Source organism: Paramormyrops kingsleyae, chromosome 4 (genome assembly GCF_048594095.1).
Source record: "Paramormyrops kingsleyae isolate MSU_618 chromosome 4, PKINGS_0.4, whole genome shotgun sequence".
Lineage (NCBI taxonomy): Eukaryota > Metazoa > Chordata > Actinopteri > Osteoglossiformes > Mormyridae > Paramormyrops > Paramormyrops kingsleyae.
The window spans coordinates 22,112,122-22,133,885 of NC_132800.1; the positions used below are offsets into that span (position 1 = coordinate 22,112,122).

Consider the following 21,764-nt stretch of genomic DNA (forward strand, 5'->3'; position numbering starts at 1 on the left):
TACATTGGGGGGGGGGGGTCATCATGAGCACATCTGAATAATGCAGGGGGGGGGGTGTCTCCCCTAATTTATATTATTATGGCCTTGGTTTGTGATGTCACTAATGGGTGTGGCTTGTTTCCCTAATCATATTAACTTCACATTACATCATTAAATCGTTAAGTCAGCCATGTGCTCGGTTGGGTACAGTTGACACATGTGACACGTGCGTGTATTACACTTGCGTCAGTCTACCGGAATGTTCTCCGAACGTGTTTAATGTGTTGTCTTGCACCACATTATAGTTTTCTGTAACTAAAGAGAGGTTTTTGGAAATCACCGTTGCCAGTTTTGTACTCTGACGCCAGTGACACGTCATTTTTTTCCCCACAAGTGTAACGTTTTGTGTCACGTTGAATTACTGGTTGCTGCTGGAATCTGAGTTGCTCAATTCAAGTGCATCTGAGCGCAATAAGCACTGCTAGCTGTACCTATCCGCGATCCTCAAGTTAATTCTTTATTTGCAGATAACTTTTTACCTCTAGCATTTATTCTAAAAAACCTCTAGCCTAATTTACTCAGGAATACAATTCACGTAAAGGGAAATGAATGGTCCTAGTTAGACTTTATTCCACTGGGTGCCGATTATGTAACGTGAAACAGGTTTAGACATATGCCTGACTGGGGACATCCATTTGTAGGATTGTAGTTCTCCACACCCCCCAAGCGAGTAAGATGAGTTGAAGCAGTCAAAGTGCCACTTAGGTAAGTTTGTGACATGTCCAGGCCTGTATTTCGCTATTGGCAGGAATTCACTGTATTTTCAAAACATCTCTCAGAGCCTGTGTGGGGAATTGGCCGTTCGGGATCACACCAATCGGAAATGCTGGCAGCCAAGGGCTGTACGGTGCAGAAAAAAAGTCTCGAGCTGAAACAGGAAAAATGTCAGAAACAGGAGGTGCTATTTAAAAGGTTTTTATATGCGTTTAAAGAGCACTGACCTTTTGAAAAGCGAATTTCAGCCGTGGATTAAAGCAGAGAACCTTACTTAGGTGGTTACTTAAGAGGAGCTTTTAGGAAAACTGACCTATTTGGGTGGCGCAGTGGTTTTAATGAGCTCTTGCCCCCCCCCCCCCCTCCCCCCCCCACAGGGGCGACTGCAGCTGTACGCCTGTATGAACTGTGCATATCCTCAGCATTCAGCCTGCGTGTTTTTTTTTTTTTTTTTTGTCTCGATATTCCTGCAACGGGAACATAAAACGAGGAGTTAGGGCTGCATGATTCTGGGTGCAATATTGTAGCGAGCATTGAGGAACACGGTGGTCCAGTGTGGAGAGATGGCGCGAGTGCAACAACTTTTTGAGAAGCGTGACTTTATTGTATAATCGACGCACGCTAACGGGGAGGGGAGCTAAAATACGAGACGCAATCATGCTAAACCGCAGGCAGCTAAAAGGGGACACTCACTGTAACTATGAAACACTGACAAAGTGAAAAAAGTGCAGTCACAACATGAAATTAATCTAATCAACTGCAGTAGCGGAGCGAGTGAGTGGGGGATGGCGGAAAACTACTGCTAAGCCCAGCCCTTAGGATCGCTCTCCGACATACTTGCTACAATATGAATCAGGATTTTTTTTTCTTTTTTTTCCTGCTATGATTCATCAACAATATGGCTTTATTGTTGTGTTTCATTACGTGTTGTCTTTTATGAAGGAACAAACAATATGTGGTGATGCATGATACAGCCCATCAGTTGACATACCGATACTGCCGGCTGCAAGGGCACCATGGGAAGGTTAGGCGATTCCAAATGGCCCCCTGAGTGACAGGGGGGAACTTAATTGGATTGATCTGGGTTGGAGGCCCAATGTGATATGCTTTGATGTGGCCCAGAATCTCCAGTGAAGGGGTTCTTAACCTGGGGTCCATAGACCCCCCCCAAGAGAGTTCTTAGGGGGTCCGTGATGGTCAGATTAAAAATGAACAATATCTTTATGAGTGGCTTTTCAGCACTTGTTTCTACCCAGACGCAAAGCCAAAATCGACTGGCTGTCAAACGCGTGTTAGCGCCACAACAGCTGCACATCTTCTTACTGAAGGGAAACAACAATGGCCTTCTAATTGAAATGAGCATTCGAGCAGAATTAGCATTTTGTTTAAATTGCATGAGGTTATGGCATTTAAATTTAGCATGGATTGGGCGTTAATTTTGCAAGAAAAAGTGAGAAACATTTTTTGTTCAGATTATTCATGTTTTGTGCATGTCATGCATTGGATGAGCATTTGAGACAAAGTTCAATAAAAGATGTTCATTGCATTCAAAATGCAGGAGTTTATGTGCATATTTTCGGAAGGAGGTCCGAAGCTTTCACCAGATTGAAAAAGGGGTCCATGACTCGAAAAAGGTTAAGAACCACTACTCTAGTGGCACCCCTGGCTGGCCAATATTTAAACAATTAATATTCAAAGTTAGCAGCACCAGAGCTAAAGACACAACTGCTGAAATAATGGAGACGACTGCATTAGACAATCAGTGATTTTCCGTATTGGGGTATGAGGGAATTCATCGGCTCATTCATTCCTTAAATGTCTGGCTTGCGACCAGTTTTCATTTTGGCAAGAATTTTTTTATTTAGTTTTAGTCACTTACTGGAAATCGTAGTTTACAGTATATATTAAACTCGCATTTTAGTCTTTTCTTTTTGTTTTAATTAAGATTTAGTTGAGCCCAGGTTTAATTCTAGTCATAATTTTCTCAGACAGGTTCATGATACTGAAATGGATTTTGCTGAAGGATATTTCTGCTGGCTGTATAAATTCCCTTGAGAAGTGAGCACACCTTCTGATAATAATAATCGATACTTTATTGATCTGTGTGGGGAAATTGTCTTTACGCCTCCCTCAACTTGCTCTTTGTGGAGGCGCCCAGGGAGCTGGGGGGTTAAGGGCCTTGCTCTGGGACCCACAGATGTGCTGAGGCTGGGTTTGAACCTGCAACCTTCTGATCACAGGCACACAGGCTTAGCCCACTGAGCTACACACTGATGCTTAGTTATGTAGGTTGGGAATGTGTGACTGACTTAACACTTAAACTTCTTTTATATATAAAAATTAATGCCTGAAAATTGTTATAAAAGTGCAATACAGTCACATCTCCTTCACAGGTCGTATTTATTTTCTGCATATATCAACAGGCCATACTAATACTTTTGTCCTGTTTCCTTTTCGTTATTAGGGCATTAAAGCACCCATCAAATTGAACTGCATGCCCATTTTATACTGTAATAATTTTTGTTATTAGGGCATCAAAACACCTATCAAACACGCATTTAACCGTGTGTAAAACCTGTCTTCACAGTTTTCAATAACCCTTCTTCAAAAACATAAAGTAAATACTAATGAAAGGACAAAGGGGATATTAGTGTGGCATTTACGGCTAAGGATTAATCTTATGTGTCTTTCCTTCTGTTTACTAGATACACTTTATCTTGGTTTAGTTTCAGAAAGGCAATCTCTCCAAGATGTCCCTTGCACGTGTGTGTGTATCATTGAACACTAAAAACCAATCATCCAATGAGAAAGATGCACGGAGACAGTGAGAACTGGTACGTGCACCTGCAGATTTATGCATGTAAATGATTGGTTAAAAAGAATAACCAATGCTTTCATATGGCTACTTTAAGAGACCTGGCAAATCAGTGTGTTATGTCCAAAGTCCGTTATATCCAAAGTTGCTGTATGCCCAGAACACAACTACAGAACACCATTTACTCATGCCACACCCCAGCAGACACACTTGTGGTATAGATTATTATATTGTACATATAGTAATCCAACTTTACCTGAGCAGATGCGTGACTATTAATAATCCCGACTCCGTATCTGCGCTGCATGTCACCGGCTCGCCACACGCCTTCTCGCCGGAGCCTGCATGTCCGTTATAGCCGAACAAAACTACAGTTAAAAGCGGCCCTGGGGACCAAATTGTTTGTCCGTTATAAGTGAAATTCCGTTAAATGCCAGTCCGCTATATCCGATGCTTTTTCTGTATGTTCGTAAAGGCGCACGGCCGGGACCAGCGGACCTCGTCCCTTATAGACGATATACCGTTATAAGTGAGTCCACTATAGCGGGATTTTACTGCAGTTCATTATCTGCTTTTGTTAAAATTAAATATGGCCTGTAGATCAGTTTTTTGTTTTCTACTGAATAAGAAAATGTGATGTACATGCAACCGTCCATCCATTGTCTATACCCACTTCTTCATTCCGCTTGCTGTCAAGCTCGGCAAGTTTCACAGATAGTGCCAATGAACATTCGCCGTGACATCAAAACTGACACCAAGAAAGTGGTAGGAAAAAAAGTAATTAATTAGCAGGCTGGTAGGTGAGCGCCATACCTACAAGGTGAAAGGGGAGTGAGTGCGTGCGTGTGCGCGCGCGGGGGAGTGGGGGGGGGGTTCCTTTGAGATCACTTGTTTCCTCTCACAGTCCAAAGACATGCAGTTAGTCAGATTAGTGTCTTGGTGATGGACTGTGTGTTTACCCCCAGTCACCCTGACCAGGGGAAGTGGTTGTAAGGTAAATGGATGTGGACAAGGACTGTAATGCACCTCTCTGCATAAACACACGTTTCTTAAAAGCCTTAGTGTAGTGCATCAGTATATTTTGCTGCCCCCCGATTGGCCGAATATACTGAGGGGATTCAGATGCAGATGTACCGCTGCGATTCAGTAGGTATCCAGAGTACTTGCTTTGTAATAATGTCGTCACTGTAAAAAGGGCGAGACTGCTGGTTTAAAGCAGTTGCATGCAATGGTCCACCTTACCGTGGAAAAATTAATGCACGGGAACAAAAGAATCTTTAAACTCTTCACTTGTGTATGTAATTCACTGTATGCAACTGCCCTGTCAGATTTTGAATAGAATTGCAGCATTTTTGTGTCATACATGAGTGATGCACGCATGCAAAAATAAAAACTTTCAACCACCCATATTGTTTTGAGAAAGGGATAAGGGTTTTTTAAAAAAAAATTTTTTAGGACAAGGGACTAACATAGTAATGTGTACGTTCACTCTGTGTTGAGAGCAGTGTCATGAATATATAAATATGTCGCCACATTCCACAGCCAAGTTAGGTCCATAACGTTTTATTCAATTCAATTCAATTCAATTCAATTCAATTCAATTCAGTTCAATTTTTATAGTGCGTTTTCACAACATTACATTGTCCCAAAACGCTTTACAGCATCCCTGCCCAAAGCCCCCAGTGAGTAAGCCAGAGGCAACAGTGGCAAGGAAAAGCTCCCTAGAAGGAAGAAACCTTAGGAGGAACCAGACTCAGAGGACTTAGAGGATAGGTTTATGGTGCACAAGCTGTATTCATACAACGGCGTCCAAACTTTATGTGTAAAGCTAACTTGTATTAATCTTAAGTAGGGTGACCACCTAATACATGTCAGGGGGGGTCTACGTAAAATTTTACAAACTGCTTTGAAACTGACAGGCTCCTGTGCTCGGCTGAATTGTTTGGTTCGTCTTGTACTTCTACTGGTTAGTTACCTTGATTGAAAGACTCATCCAGCTCTTTCACATTAACGTCAGTGACACACGCATGATTATATGAGACTGACCAACCAGAATACAGCAAGAACTCAGTGCTAAAGTGAAATCCAGGTCCTTTAATTGAAATGGTAGTTTACAAACCCTGGCTCATGGTGTCCCTCCTGATATTGATTAGGTGGTCACCCTAATCTTAAGTATGATTAAAAAAATTATAATATACAATAATACGGCAACATTTCCAGTGTTTGAGTGATTTACCAGTTTCATCTTGATGCAGGGACAAAATGGGGAGTTCAGTGATTGTACACATCATCACAAATGCGAGGTAAACATTTAAAAAGAGTCAAAACCGCATATTAATACGCTCCCTGCAATCAATTATGTTTTCAAGCAACGATGGCAGAACGAGGTAAGGATTCATGTCATGGCGTCATAGAAATCTCTGTGGTATGTTTATTCTTTAATATCTGCCAGCCTAAAGGAAGAAGCTACCGCTAAATTTACTAGCCATCATTCCTGTCTCACCTCAGATAAGCCACGTCTTTAACCAAAGCAATTTAAACGTCATCTGACAATATATGAGTTATAGTCCTGCTGTTAGAAATTACTGTTGTAATAGTGAATTATTGCTCAGGCATAATGACTTTAGACAAAAGAAAAATTATATATTTAATACGAATATTTTATTGGGCTCTTATGCAACTATACTTTTTGTTAATTACTATTTTGGTTGTTTTACATTAAAATTAACCATAAAATGTGTGGTTTCTATAGTTTTTGGAGGACTGGTTTATACCTATAATGACAATATTTTTCTCCAAAGACTATTTTCAAATGTATACTTTATGTTCACTCAAGTTTCTTGCATGTTATACATGTGCTTTTCTGCAATTTTCTTTAAAATTCAGTTAGTAGAAAATCTGTCTCCCGTAAAAGTCTGCCCGTTTGATGTTGATGCATAACACTGACAAAATTCTATGTATTTCTAACATGTATATTAATATACGAATGATGCTAAGCTTGTCTGCACTTTGAGGCATTCTGTGCGCCGCTATGAGTCTAAATGTCCATAATTCTGGAATCATCTTTTAAATAAATATATTTAAAACTTCAATAATGTACTCTGAAGTCTGTTGTCTTTTTGTTCATTAGTAGCGAAGCTTGCTTTCACTGTTGAGTCAAATGTACAAATGTGTTTTTAGTTACTCGAGGCTGGTTAAATCGGGAAGCTAATTCATACGCTGTACTCCAGCTAAGTTCTGAAGACGACCAATCTCTAAGGCTTCGATTCTGCATACCTTCCCGTGTGCAACAACATGGTTACTAAGTTTAAGTTTGTCCTGTGTGTGGGTTCTCGTGCAAACGCCTAGTCCAATTCCTTGCGAGCGTGACCTAACTTGGGCAACATAAGCTGATTCTGATTCTAATGAATGCCTGCTTAACCGCACGTGCCGTCATCTGCTTCATGAGTGGGTCCATTACCTCGTTCTGGTGGTTCCGATTCCATCTCCTTCCTGTCTCCCCACAGCTGTTTCTCCCTGTGTCTCCCCCCCCCCCCTCACAGTGGAGCGTTTCCTGGCTTTTCTCTGCCGCTTTGACACAGGACCTCCGGATGTCAGAGCTACGGGGGTGGTTGGGTCATTAAGTTGCCATCTTTTGTTACTGACTCTAACAACAGTGTGCTACTTTAATGGCTCTCGATACTCTGTGTACTGTTCATGCGGGATGCACCTGCCCTCTGAGGCACAGTGATTGGAAGTTAACAAGTAAATAACCGATTAAATGTGTGTTGGTACGGAGAAGTAAGGGAAGGTCAGATGGATACCAGTCTTCTGGCTGAAGGTGGGTGTGGCTTGCATCCACCGAAGGAGCGGCTGATTTCTCGAGGTTACAACTGGATTGTGGTAGAGAGTAACCCAATAGAGCAGGGGTGGCCAATCTTATCCGCAAAGGGCCGGTGTGTATGTGGGTTTTCGCTGCAACTCCCTAATTAGATTACTAATTAGAGGACTGATTGGCTGAAGAGTCCTCACACCTGGGTTTGAACAGCTGACCTACAGGTTATCCCAAAAACCTGCATACACACCGGCCCTTTAAGGATAAGATTGGCCCCCCCTGCATTAGTGTGTATGGATGAGGCCGAACTTACTTGGGCAGGTGGGGGATTCTTGTACCAGGTTACTTGGGTATCTTGTACCAAATAAATATTGTGATGTAATGATCACAAGCCAGTGGCAGGTTTCCTTTAAGTTCAGCGGAGCAGAGAGTGGGCTTGTTTGCTCTTCCTGAGCGCGTCTGAAGCACTCATGTCATCGTGGTCCAAGCGACAGGTTTCATCAATCAGCCGGATGCGTGTTGCCACAGCTGAGAGCATGAGGCTGAAGCTTTTCTGTCTGAGGCAAAGCGTTCTTAGAGATGGTTTGGGGAAACACCACTTGCATGCATTCGGAGAGACGAGAGCTTCTGATGCGGTTGTGGTCCCAAGATGAAAACAGCTCTATGACCCAGTGCTGTGCCTGACAGGAGCACGCTCTCTCTCTCTCTTTCTCTCTCGCTCCCTCTCTCGCACCCTCTCTCCCTCTCTCTCGCTCCCCTTCCCCAATCCTTCACACAACAAGCACTTTTTCCTGGTTTATTATCTGCTCTTTTGTAACCAAACGGTAGGTAATAGCTAACATCTGATAAGCAGGTTCTGAAGACCCCACTCAGTTTCATTTTGGTGATGCGTAACCCTGTTTACATTCTTTTGACCTACCTCTTTAATGCCAGGCGTCATGTAACCACCAGCTTTTGCCAGGGAAATTCACACATTTATTTACACACTCTGTTTTGGCTTTGTGCTGAATAAGCGATGATAATAATAATTATTATTTTTTTATATTAGCGCTGAGAGCAGCTGCGCTGTTACTTGACTGATCTAGGATATCTTATGGATGGTACCCAGGCATGCAGGGAAGTCGGTTGTGGTCTGCTGTCTGCTGTAAACACAGGCAGTGAAGCCAAGGTGATGTCTCATAAACAGGCAACTTTCACTCTTAAACAAGGAGGTGGTGCAATACGAGGTTAATACTGGTGCAGTTAACAAGCCTGTGAAACGTCGGGGGTGGCCTTGGACCTCTAATGAGCTTGTGGAGGGTGGGTGTACTTGTTCTCTTATTGAGCTATTGGGGTTTCTTGCTGTTGGTTGACTGGAGCTGGTCTATAGGCTGGGACTAGACAACTTTGGAGCTGGTATGCTTACTGGGCCTGGAGAGCTTTGGAGCTGCTCTGGTGACTGGGCCTGGAGATCTTTGGAGCTGCTCTGGTGACTGGGCCTGGAGATCTTTGGAGCTGCTCTGGTGACTGGGCCTGGAGATCTTTGGAGCTGCTCTGGTGACTGGGCCTGGAGATCTTTGGAGCTGCTCTGGTGACTGGGTCTGGAGATCTTTGGAGCTGCTCTGGTGACTGGGTCTGGAGATCTTTGGAGCTGGTATGCTTACTGGGCCTGGAGAGCTTTGGAGCTGCTCTGGTGACTGGGTCTGGAGATCTTTGGAGCTGCTCTGGTGACTGGGCCTGGAGATCTTTGGAGCTGCTCTGGTGACTGGGCCTGGAGATCTTTGGAGCTGCTCTGGTGACTGGGTCTGGAGATCTTTGGAGCTGCTCTGGTGACTGGGTCTGGAGATCTTTGGAGCTGGTATGCTTACTGGGCCTGGAGAGCTTTGGAGCTGGTATGCTTACTGGGCCTGGAGAGCTTTGGAGCTGCTCTGGTGACTGGGTCTGGAGATCTTTGGAGCTGCTCTGGTGACTGGGTCTGGAGATCTTTGGAGCTGCTCTGGTGACTGGATAACTGGTGTAAGGATTGTTTTCTCTGCCACACTGTTTGATTAATCTACCCAATCAATGACAGTACTGTAAACTTTTCAGTGCCAAGAGAGTGAATTACTGCTGGTGTCACATGACCTGATGACATGTCGTCCTTTGTGACTTGTGCGAGTGACCCTGGCTGCCCTGATTTCTTCCCTGCTCTGCTGTCCCGCTGGGGATCATTTGGAGCCACCGGAGTCTGGTTTGTCATGACAATCATTAGTGAACGACTGCTTCGATGGCTTCAGCCCCCCTGCTGCTAATCACTTTCGCTCTCGTGCTTGTGCTCAGCAACCGTTGGTATAAACATGACGTTTAGTGACCCAGTGTGAAAATGCTTAGACTTCTACCTGTGTGTGCTTGTTCTTAAATTCACCTGGTCCTTTAAGTGTTTAGTAAATGATGTCTTCAGCTCCTGCAGGTGGTTTATTTGTACCATCCTGCCAGTATCCAGGGTATGTGTGTGTGTTTGTGTCTGTTCTGCCAGTCTTGTATGAGATATATATGAGGTGTCTCTGCATGTGGGAAGGGGTTCCTGAGATTTGTGTTGCTGTAGTATCACAAACAAAAGCAGAATTAGGAATTTTGAAAGCAATATTCACCTGGCGCTCCCAGTACAAAATAAAAAGATAAGGTACATTTTGAATGACAACCCGATTTGTTATTGCTTTGTCTGTGTGACCACCTTTCCCAGCATTCCCAGTTTGTACCTATGCAGAGTGGCTGCTGCTGGCTGAGAGGCAGGGGACAGTATGCCCCTCTTCCAGTAAATGACCTGTTTTGCATTAGGTATGAGCTGGAACGTGAACAGTAATAAACGTTATGATGAATAGTTCTCCTGTATTGAATCTCTGAAGACCGGGTAGCTTTGTAAGGTGGCGCAGGGCCTGTTGCTTAAGCAACATGTTGTCTCACGTTACAATATTAGCGTACAGTCAGTCGCTTCCTTAATAGAAAGTCAAAGAACGTTCATAGAAAGTCTTGCAAAATAAAAACGGAAGTATTGTGCACATAGGAGTTTACAAGGCCTTCAAAAATTCTGAGTTGGCTTCCTAGCGTGCTGATGTTGCGTTTGCTTTGACGCCTGTGTTTACACCTCCTTGTCCCCTTCTCCAGGACCCTGGCTACTGGTTGCAGGTGCACCGCTTGGAGCACGGCGATGGGGGCATCCTGGACCTGGACGACGTGCTGTGTGACGTGGCGGATGACAAGGATCGGGTGAGTTTCTCTGAAGACTCCCGTTTCATGAGTCTTTTGAGTTGTAGAATGCCGGTCAAATGTGCTTTTCAAATCTCCCGTACAATTTTTTCACCAGTCTGCATTGTGTTATGTGATTGGCCAGTAAAGCCCTACTGGTCATGTGACCCATGTCTTTCTTGAACATAGCAAAGATCCTTTGCTTTGGATCTCTTGGGGACTTTCCTGCACCTAAGATGTGGCTTAGTCTAGCTGGCAGCAAGATGGCAAATTACAACAGTAGAGCTCAGTATTTTGAAATCTTAGCAACATAATCATAAGCCAGGATCCCTCCAGTCACAGTCTCTAGACTAACTCCAGTGCTGCCAATTCACTAGACCAGTCCCTCCCCCCAGCAAGGCTCCAGAATGCAGGAAATACTATCAAAATACAATATGCCACAGTAAAATTTACAATGGTTAGCACGCTAAGTATGGCGGAAACAGTGGATCTTTGTTTCTCTGCCACTTTGTAACCTTAAATAGAGATTCTCTGCCCTGTGTAAAGTTTTAATTACAACAGTGACTTAAAAATATCTTCTGATGTTTTTTAAATAAAGCATTTGCACTTTTCTTTAAACCCTGTGATTTGGCCCAACTAATCTATTACTTAATTGCCACATGGTCACATGATTAATTGATTATTATTGCAGCCCTCATTTCCTGTATGTTATCTCATGAGTAGGAAGGGAATTTGGAGGGGGGGGAGGCAAATTTGTTCTCCAAATGGTGTTGGGCTTTCAACTGAGTGACCAAAGTGTTCTGTTACGGCCATTTGTCCTTGGTTGTTTCAGCTTTTCATAGTCATGATCTCAAGGGCATCAGCATTGCTGAGATATTTGAGTAAAAAGAGGGTGAATGGATGGGATTATGAAGAGATGAGTGTATGAAATGGTTGTGGTGATGTCACTCAACAGATTCTCACACAGGTCCTGTAGGGAGTTGGTGTTAGCGTGCCGCTAATGTTAACACAAGCCCGTTTGTGTACGTGCGTGAAGTGCTGTCAGTTTGGAAATGACCTTTTCACTGGGCAACAATTTGTCCTGGGGGAGCACGTGGGTATCTTTTCATGTGCTCCAGGGTCATGCTCTTGTTTCCCTGGCCCAACATCTGACCTTGATGGAATTCCTCCCTGAACACAGCAAACGACTTAGCAGCTATCGATACCCATTTGAATCTGTTGGACCGATGTGGTGGTGGATTGGTGGGGGGGCGGTGGCCAGGTGACCTCTTTGACATCTGACCTCTTGCGTGTGCCCACCGCATTGCACGCGGCCAATACTGTACAGGCCATCTGTCGTCACAGACTTAGCATGGCTGACGAAATTCTTTTCTTGGATTCGGGTGAAGGGTGCAGTGTGATGAAGGTATGTGAGGGGGTTTATATCAGGCTGGGGAGGTAAAATGAGACATGAGATCGGGTATCGGACGATTCTGAGTGACATTCTGTAGCTTGGTCCAAGTGCTATTCAGATCCTGGCTGGTGGTTTGAGTTCTCTAGGCTGGTCTCCTCTCCCTGTGGTGGCATGTCCTAGGAACATCTAGTATGGGATCAGCACGACTGTGGTATTCAGCTGAAAAGGAGCGGGTTTCCCTCTGAGCTCTTAATATGTCCCTGCCGTCGCTATTAGCCATAGTGCCCGTGCAAGTGCCAATGACGTGCAAGTGCCAATGACCCCGGATGTTCAGATACTTCATGGAGCTGTGCTTGTCCTTGTTGTGTGGCCTCGTCTTTTTTATAGATTAAAATGGGTGTTTTAGCGGTGAGCACAGCGCAAATCAGATGCTGGGTCAGCGGCTCGTTGCTAATTGTAGCCTTGGAAGATTCCAGCACCCAGGAAGTGGAATCCATCCCTAGATGTTGGTCCAGGGCAGGGGAAACCCCGTACGTCTAATTTAGTTGCATAGATCCGAATGGGAGGAATGTAGCTGGTCAGATTTGGGAGGTGAAGATTCAAGAATAAATGCCCCAGGCCTCCTCGTTGGGAGGTCCGAGGGAGAAGCCGCAAATGGACGGTGTTTACGCCACCTTGGCTGCCCTTTGCTGGATTGGTGAACAAGGTGCCTCAGGCTCTGTGTTTGTGTGTCCTGGTTGATGTTGGTGCTTCCCCTGCTTCACAAAGACAGAAGTTAGCAGGCTATTGTCTGTTTGCTGTAGCATTTGTGTGTCGCTATTTAAAGGCATTCGTTTGAAAGTAACACTTTTTAACGTTTGTATCCATGGAGACATTGCGCAGCCCCCCACCCCCCCCCCTCCCCACCACTGAACACATGCCTACTTTGAAGACACAGTCCGCTCGGAGGGCATTCCTCGTACCCGTCTCCAGCCCTGCAGACCTGGCTGTTCCGTCTACAGCAGGCCTGCTGTTGAATCCCGAGGCTCCTTAGACAACGTCTTTGTTTTCTTGGAAACTTTGGCCTCCTGAGTCATTTTGGGCATTACCGTCCAGTGCCTGAGTAAGCAGCTCCTGTTCACGAGTGTACGCGTGCGTGGAAACCATCGCTGGATTCTGGATCTGTTTTCCCCAGCACCACTGGGGGGCTCTGTACTGCCAAGCTCAGGACAGGAGAATTTGATGGGAAAGCTTTTATCTTTTTAGAAAGTCATTGGGATAGGCTTTATTGTCATTGTACCGAAGTACAACGAAATTTCTTCTGTGCCAAGCCTGAATAAAAGTAATCTACACATATATACACATACATACCTACACATGTAATAGATTTAAAAACCAACATCTAAAACAATAACGTGAATAAAATCGTCTCCTATATTTTATTCCATGAATTGTCCCATTATTTCATATTTACTGCAGCTGAATATGACACAGTTGGGGGGGGGGGCAGTGTTTAGATTTATTCAGCTCAGTTATGGCCCTTGGAAAAAAGCTGTCCTTAAATCTAGAGGTGCGGACTTTGAGAGCTCTGTAGCGCCTCCCAGAAGGTAAGAGAGTAAACAGATGATGGCAGGGGTGGGTTGCATCTTTCGCGGAGTTAATAGCTCTACGGAGGCATCGGGTTCTGAAAATGTCCTCCAGAGAGGGTTAGGGTGAGTCCGACGGTCCTTTCCGAGGTTCTTATAACCCGCTGGAGACTTTTCCGATCTGACTCTGTGCAATTTGGACACCATGATGTCAGGCAGTATGGTAAAACACTCTCGATGGAGCAGCAATAAAAGGCTTTGAGCAGCTTTGCAGACAGATTGTTCTTGGATAGGAAGACCAACTTGTGTGTGTATGTGTGTCTGTTGTGTGCATGTGTGGTCCAGATGGACCAAATGTCCCCACAACGTGATGAGTATCTGTTTTGTATCCATTTCCTGGTCCCTATAAGGGAAAAGTCATTTACGAAAATTCTGTGACTGCGATCAAAAAAATTTTTAAATCCCAAAACTCTTGTATTTTGTTTGGTTACTTATGGTTAAGGTTAGGGCTGAGTTAGGGGTTAAGGTTGTCATAGTTAGTATTAGCATTTTTCCATAGAAATGAATGAGCGGTCCCTACAAAGATATGATTACAGGTGTGTGTGTTGGCGTGTGCATGTGTGTGTTTGAGCCCCTTTCCTGTGCCCTGTACTACAAAGCGGGTTTACTGACTTGTCGGATTTAAGGAACCACAGTTTAAATGGACTTCATATTCGTTCACTTGCATTTTGCCCAGACTACCTTAAATCCTATAAGTTAGCCCGATAAGCCAGTAACCCCGCTTTGTAGTACAGGCCACTGGTCGCCTGCCTGGCCTACGTTGAGCCCCCTGTCACGCACCTTCGTCTTTTGTTTCGCATACAGTCTACAATTTCCCACAACGCTTTCATCTGTCCCTACCCAACGTGCAGAAGGTGCTGGTTCACTGACTTCATTTGTCAGTCCTTAATCACAGCCCTTTAGTGAGTGTTTCATGGGTGTGTGCTGTGCGTGGCTCAGTTGTCTCTTTTTGTCCCATTTTTCTTTAAACACTCTCTGTGGAAGCTGAAAATTTACCCTAGAGATTGGGACACTTCAGGAGTAATGAGCTGGGATGGCTTTAAGTGCTTTGAAGCGTGTGTCCAAGCCGTTTTTCTCTCATCTACCACACACACACACACACACACACAGATATACATATATGTGTGTGTGTGTAATATTTGTGGACTCTGATTTCTGTGAACGGTTTTCTTGAAGTTTTGATGTTTGACTGCCCCCATGTGGTGCGACTCAGAAACAACACAAGGTTCAGTTGTAGGGAATGCTGCGGTCAGACTTGAATACTGCAACCCCAAACAGGTCACCCCAGTAGGTCTGACAAAGGACCATTTTACAGCAGCTGGGTGTTTATTGAACTTTATTTATACCCATAATTGTTTTAAAATTTTCAAAACACATCTAGACCATATGTCTCTCGTCACAGAGCTGTTGAGACAGTACCTTCATGGAAGTGTTTTCTTTCTCTTGATAAATTTGATATAGTTATGAAGCAGGAACATTAAATCTGAGAGAGATCAAAGCTGTTTATGGCGTCTTCTTTTCCTGGGTGTGTTTGTTGTAAGTTTATTCGCTACAGGCCTTTTTAAGTGGAGCCACTTCGTAGGGCCCTAAACTGTGCCGTTTGTCAGAGGACACAAACATTTAGATCTTGTGGGCTGCAGGAAGCCCCTTGGGCAGGTAAGTGGAGGATAGAATCAGAGTCCGTAAGGCAGGGGGGCCCAACTCCGGTCCTGGGGGGCTGGAGCCTTGCACATTTTTGGGTTTCCCCTCATTTAACACACCTGATTCAACTCCAATTACCACACAGCTCTTGAGCTGAATCATTTATGGTGGAACAGGGAAAGAACTAAGCTACACAGGGCTCCGGCCCCCCAGGACTGGAGTCTGACACCCCTGCTGTAAGGGAATTGAATTAGCGTAGGTGGGGGCAGTTTTAAGTGTAAAAACAGCGTGAAGGATGGTGCGTCCTGAGCAATGGAGGGTCATTACTATCTCGGTATCTCATGTGTGTCTGAGTGCAGCCTTAAGCAGTGCTTCTCTCCTTCAGCCCTGTTGCTCTGGTTCTTTTCTAGTCCCTGCCCACTCTTCTCTTGTTGAGAATTGGCTGGTCAAATTCAGTCTTCAGGCCGGCTCTTCTCACGTGCGTGAGAGACCTGGAGGGCTTTCTGCTGCACCGTCAGGGAGCGGTTCCCCGTCGGGGGTTGCTGAGGGGTGACATTTGGACCAAGTCGCCACGATGCCCCGTCGGCAGGCTTCACGGGGACTTCCTGGGTGACCGCAGCGCAGGGTAGATGTTTCGTGGACGAGCCGCTTGACATTCGGCGGGAAGTGACACCGATGAGAGCCACGCCATAAACTCCCTGTCCTCCCCTCTCAGAAGCTCTCCTGACAAACCTCTCTGAGTCTCTCTGCTCAGCCCTGTCAGCCATCTAAGGTTCTTCTCCTCCACTTGTGCGAAACTCTAGCAGAGGGGTAGCAGGTGGCGTAAGACCGTTGACTGAGAAGCTGCTGGTTCTGAGGGCTCTGCTCCGTGTGCCAAACACATTTTCATTTTAATTACCCGATTATTGATTCCTGATTACATTTCCCACAGCCTGCTTGGTGTGAGTGATTGGCTGAATCCTGGCTGGGGGGGGGGGGGGCTATTTGTGCACGTTGGTGAGCCTGACCTCCAGCCGGCTCTCCATACCTGTGGCAGCGCTCAGGCTTGGCTGACCCTGCTACTTGTGTCAGAATTGTGTTTTACTGGCGCCCCCTTGTGGGGGTGAAGCTCAGTGGATCATTGGTCGAGAGGCGCTCCGCTTTTAAAACGTCCTTATGCTGTTAGTTTGTTAAAGTCCACTAGGGGGAGCCTTGACTGACTTGTTAGTAATTCTCTACTGGTTGGAGGTGGCAGATTACAGATGGCTTGCTGGTGTCCTCATAGAACCTATGTAATAATAAAAAAATTTGACTGAAACGTTTAGCGTAAATTTAAAATGCAGTGAAGGCTCTGTAACAATGTTGTCATAAGAGGCACATTGATGCCACTGTCAGACTATACCTCAGGGTGACGCGCATGTAGCTTGATATATGGCCTGATATTCAGCAGAATTAAAAATGTGTAGTTCAGTTCAGCCACTAGAGGGTGCTATAAGCCTTTTCTTTTGACCATTTGCGGCTTTTAATGCCTCTAATTCTTGCCGTCTCTGCATGAAACATTGGTAAGATGGTATTCTTTTCTGTTTTCCCTTCCTGATTTTCTGTATTCTTGTCTGATTCTGAGCTCGCGGCTTGTGAGCCAAGTGTCTTGTACGTTTCACACCCGCAGTTCAACAGTCTTAGCTGATTGCTTTTCTGTTTGTGTGCTGGAAACAAAAAAGTATATCCTGTCATTGTTGGCTGAGACGGCTGCTCCATCTTTCTGTTCGGGGCAGTTTGTAGATCAAAGCCAGATATCAGGCCATAAATGAGGCTTTTTTCTGGGCTGAGCACGGTAAACACTGGATTGCTGCTTGAGAATCATGGTGGTCCATTAGACTTACTGTTTATGTACCGTCTCGGGGTCTAATAAAGTCTCCCACTCCGTGGGGGCCCCTCCCTCACGGCCGACTCCGTCTCTCAGCAGGCCCATTTGGACCTTTTCCCAAATCCCCAGCATTCGCACAGGAGACGCAACTTACCGTCATCAGGGCCGCTGAAGCCTCCTGTGTCCTCCTGGGTGATCGGAAGACCTGAAGGCAGAGTGGCAGCGGCAGCAGGATCTCAGCTGCGTCGTGTGTCACGGCTGTGTCATAATAATCTGAAATCCCTTTATAATGTTCTTGTGAAACAAGTCAACAAATGGGGGCAGTAATTTCGTTAATGAGTAGACCTCACAGACCTTACAGACCTCACAGACCTTACAGACCTCACAGACCTCACAGTGCCGCACCCACAGGCTTCGTAAGACACGCCCCTCTCGGTTTCTCCGCTCGGGAACGGACCTCTGTGCTCTCCTCTCTCATTGGTGATTGTCTCTCAGTCACTGGTGGTTGTATTTCTGCCTCTGGGGATTGGATTGTGTCGTAGTCTTTAGGGATTATCTCTCTCTTTAATGGTCATTGCTCTGTGTTTGGGGCTTGTCTGCCTGTTGGGGTTATATCTCAGAATGGCTCTGTCTTTGGGGATTGTTTGTCTCTTTGGTAGTTGTCTCTGATTTTGGGGATTGGCTTTTTCTTTGGGAATTGTCTCCCTCTCTGGGAATTGTCTCTCCCTCTCTCAATCTCTGGGAATTGTCTCTCCCTTTCCCTCTCTCTCTCTCTCTCTCTCTCTCTCTCTGGGAATTGTCTCCTCCTCCCTCTGTCTCTAGGAATTGTCTCCTTCTCTCTCCCTCTCTGGGAATTGTCTCCTCCTCCCTCTGTCTCTAGGAATTGTCTCCTTCTCTCTCCCTCTCTGGGAATTGTCTCTCCCTCTCTCAATCTCTGGGAATCGTCCCCTCCTCCCTCTGTCTCTAGGAATTGTCTCCTTCTCTCTCCCTCTCTGGGAATTGTCTCTCCCTCTCTCAATCTCTGGGAATCGTCCCCTCCTCCCTCTGTCTCTAGGAATTGTCTCCTCCTCCCTCTGTCTCTAGGAATTGTCTCCTCCTCCCTCTGTCTCTAGGAATTGTCTCCTTCTCTCTCCCTCTCTGGGAATTGTCTCTCCCTTTCCCTCTTGGGGAATTGTCTCCTCCTCCCTCTGTCTCTAGGAATTGTCTCCCTCTCTCTCTCCCTCTCGGGGAATTGTCTCTCCCTCTCCCTCTCAGATAATTGTCTCTCTCCCTCTCCCTCTCTGGGAATTGTCTCTCCCTCTCGGGGAATTGTCTCTCTCCCTCTCTCTGGGAATTGCCTCCCCCTCTCCCTGGGCTCTTTGGGAGACAGATTGTAGGAGATGCTTCTGGAGGTGTGGATCCTCGGTTACCAGCTGTCTCCTCCTGCTGCCCCATACTGTACATGCCTGCTCCTCCCTTCCAGCACGGCAGGTTCATGGTTGTGCCATCGGCTGCTAATTACCGAGAGCTTTCCAGCGAACAAATGTGCCTAATCCACAGCCTCACACGTCCCACTGCATTCGTTACAGTGCTGCGACAGTAGCCCAGATTTACAGATGGGAGGGCCTCACATCTTCACAGCGATCGCATTAATTGCGTGCTGATTAGAGTGTGTAGCAGAGCACTGTGTGTGCCGGGTGAAAGGTGAACGCGCGTAGCTCTGAGACGCAACCTTAGGCGGTGCCTCGCTTTGCGGGTATGAGCCTGCCTTCCTGCCCCTTCTTTGAAAGGTGCCTTTGAAATCCATGAGGGGAGGGGGGCGGCGAAGGAAAAAAAGAAAAATGACTCTATGATATACCTTATCACCAACCGCTCTGGAGTTCCTTCCTAGTTCGTGGGCCAATCAGCGCGAGTGTGGTGGAAGCACCCCCCCACACCGGGATTTCTGTGAGTGGGTGCCCAGAAAGATTACTAACTGCCCTCAAATTCCAGCCTCCCTCACTCCACCCTCTGCCCCCAGGCTCAGATCCTGCTATCTGTCGCCCATAATCTCCCGTCGTACCGTCGGCCTTTCCGCACCAGCCACCTGCCGGCTTGCAGAGTTTGTGTGCGTTAAGTGTGTCTGTAGGTTGAGGGCAGAGTCTGTTTTATCGGGCTCCGCTCTTCTCCTGGCCTCTCAGGGACAGCGCAGTGTAATAATAGCCAGACGGCCCGGAGTCTGACACGGACCCCCGCTCTGCTGGGGCCCTGGATACGGGCGGCAAGCTAAATTAACTGCACCATACTCTGTCGCGCCGGCAGTCTGGTCCAGGGGAAGAACCTCGCTAATTAGCTTCACCTGCTGGAAGGAAAGCCCCCCCCCCATCAGCACCCCTCCCCAACTCTCAGCTCGGCCTCAGTTCCATGGTCCCGGTTGGCATCCTCGTCCTTTCCCGATCCGGCGTCACGTTCCCGCTGTTTGGATTCTGCCCTAAGGATGAGCACCTGCACGAGGGCCTTGATAGCCAAGCCTCCCCCTGTGCGTCCCTGTTTTCCTGCTGTCGGCCTCCCTGGAGAGTTGAAAAGATGCCCGGTCGACCAGCCACCGTCCCCGTTAGCGTGACATTCGGTGGTGACTGATTGACCGAGGAATGATGTGGCTCCTGGTGTCGAGGCTGATGGAGAAGCTCCGCGGTGGACAGCATGCGCCGCGGGACGGACGCCACGCAGCGCCCGGGCGCGCCACACGCATGTGGTTTGTGACCTGCGCGGGAAACGCGGCGTCGGGTGGCTGAAACCCTGAGGATGTCTCGTTAGCTCGGCCTCCTGGGAGCCGATGTTCAGTGGAACCGAAATAGCGCATGTGAAGTTTTGCCGGCGTGGATTATGAGAGTGGTTATAAATGGGAGCCGCGGGGAATCTGTGCGTTTTTACAAGAAGAGCATTCCTCAGGTGGGGGAGGGGGTGTGGGCTTTTTGGGGGGGGGGGGTCATCTTAAGGGCCATAACCATTTAGAATATAATAGTGGTCGCGGGGTATTTGTGTCTGCGTGTGAGGTCTGAGCACTCCTATGGTTTTGCGCACAGAAAGGCCGCTTTCTTGTTTCTCGGTCAGATGCGGGAGACGCCTTCGGAGGAAATAATGCAGCTTGTTGGCTTCTAAGTGCTCCAGCTACCCGGCCTCCCAGGGCCTGCCTGGCCAGATGGTTTAGCAGCTGGGAATTTTCATTAAATGGGACTTGAAGCTACCTTCTCCTTTTGTTTCAATCCGCTAATGTTGTGCACCTGAGTGAGGCTTAAATCTCCCCACGTGCCACTTCACCTGGCGTTTCGCTGCACATGGTTTAAATCCTCAACGGTAGCACATGTACGCTCATTATTGTTATAATTACTGTCATACTTGTGAGGATCTGAGCGGGTTTTGCAAATGCTGATTTTAATTTATATATATATATATATATATATATATATATATATATATATATATATATATATCACTCGCACACACACGTGTTGAAGGCCAGGCTTCAGGCCTTATGTTCTGGTGTCTGTCTAACAGGAACAGGCTGACCTGTAAATCCCAGGCTGCCTCCCCCCCCCCCCCTCATTTTTCTACCAGAGGAATTGTGGGAAGCAGATGAATCACGGGACCCCCGTCTGTCTCGGGGAGCACGCCGTCTCGGCCACATCTTGTTTGGGGGCTTGCGGCCTGGCGTGCCAAGGAGAGCAGATTTCCGACACCACCCTGCTTATTTCCCACATCGCCCTGCTTATTTCCCACATCGCCCTGCTTATTTCCCACATCGCCCTGCTTATTCCCCACATCGCCCTGCTTATTCCCCACATCGCCCTGCTTATTTCCCACATCGCCCTGCTTATTCCCCACATCGCCCTGCTTATTCCCCACATCGCCCTGCTTATTTCCCACATCGCCCTGCTTATTTCCCACATCGCCCTGCTTTTTCCCCACATCGCCCTGCTTATTCCCCACATCGCCCTGCTCATTCCCCACATCGCCCTGCTCATTCCACACATCGCCCTGCTCATTCCCCACATCGCCCTGATTATTCCCTTTCTCAGGACCGGATTTCTGCTTGTTTTTCTCGTCGGTCTTTTTACCCTGATTTGTTTCTCGTGTTCATTTTTGTGTCATGGGTACTCGGTTCGGTCTTCCTAAAGCTTAAATAAATAGCCGAGACCTGCAGTTCTTCTGAGGTGGGGATTTGCGGGCAGATTTACGCTAAGAGCAGTCATCCCAGAGTGTGGACAGGACCGGATCCGGGCGTGCCGCTGTTTCATAGTACTTTTCTTCTCTGTGGGTTGCCCTCCTGCCCCTGCTGGGTCCAGGGACTTTATTCTGTGGCTAGGAGATGTTTAGGAACCGCCAGCGCTTTGCAAGGGAACTCCCCTGCGGAGCAGGAAATGGTGACCCTCTCCCCCTTTCAGTGACCCCGCTCTCATACGAGCAAAATTACCCCACAATACAAATAAGCCAGGGGTCCTGGGGGGTCCATTGGGCGGAACATTAGTGCTAGTGCCGGCCGGACACCAAAGAGATCCCTGTAACCCATTTCACGCATTTTCTCACTAGTTATCCACAGGTGCTCGGAGACGCATTTTGCTGGGGGGGGGTGGGGCATGTTCTGAGATGCTCTTAGAGATCAGGGGATGGGGACTCTTTGCCCTTATTCCCTCTGGCTGAAAGGTGAGGTAAGC

At 46.8% G+C, this 21,764-nt stretch overlaps 1 protein-coding gene across 5 annotated transcripts in view; it reads left to right on the forward strand.

Annotated features, from left to right (window-relative positions):
• Positions 1–21,764, forward strand: part of LOC111840222 (partitioning defective 3 homolog) — a 163,369-nt gene that overhangs the window by 25,848 nt on the left and 115,757 nt on the right. For 4 of the 5 annotated variants that reach the window (XM_072710866.1, XM_072710867.1, XM_072710870.1 and 1 more), the window contains exon 2: positions 10,506–10,607. In XM_072710866.1, coding sequence (XP_072566967.1) covers positions 10,506–10,607 — 102 coding nt within the window. Of the gene's footprint in view, positions 1–8,581; positions 8,682–10,505; positions 10,608–21,764 lie in introns of those variants that run through there. The other variant, XM_072710868.1, reaches the window with a different exon arrangement.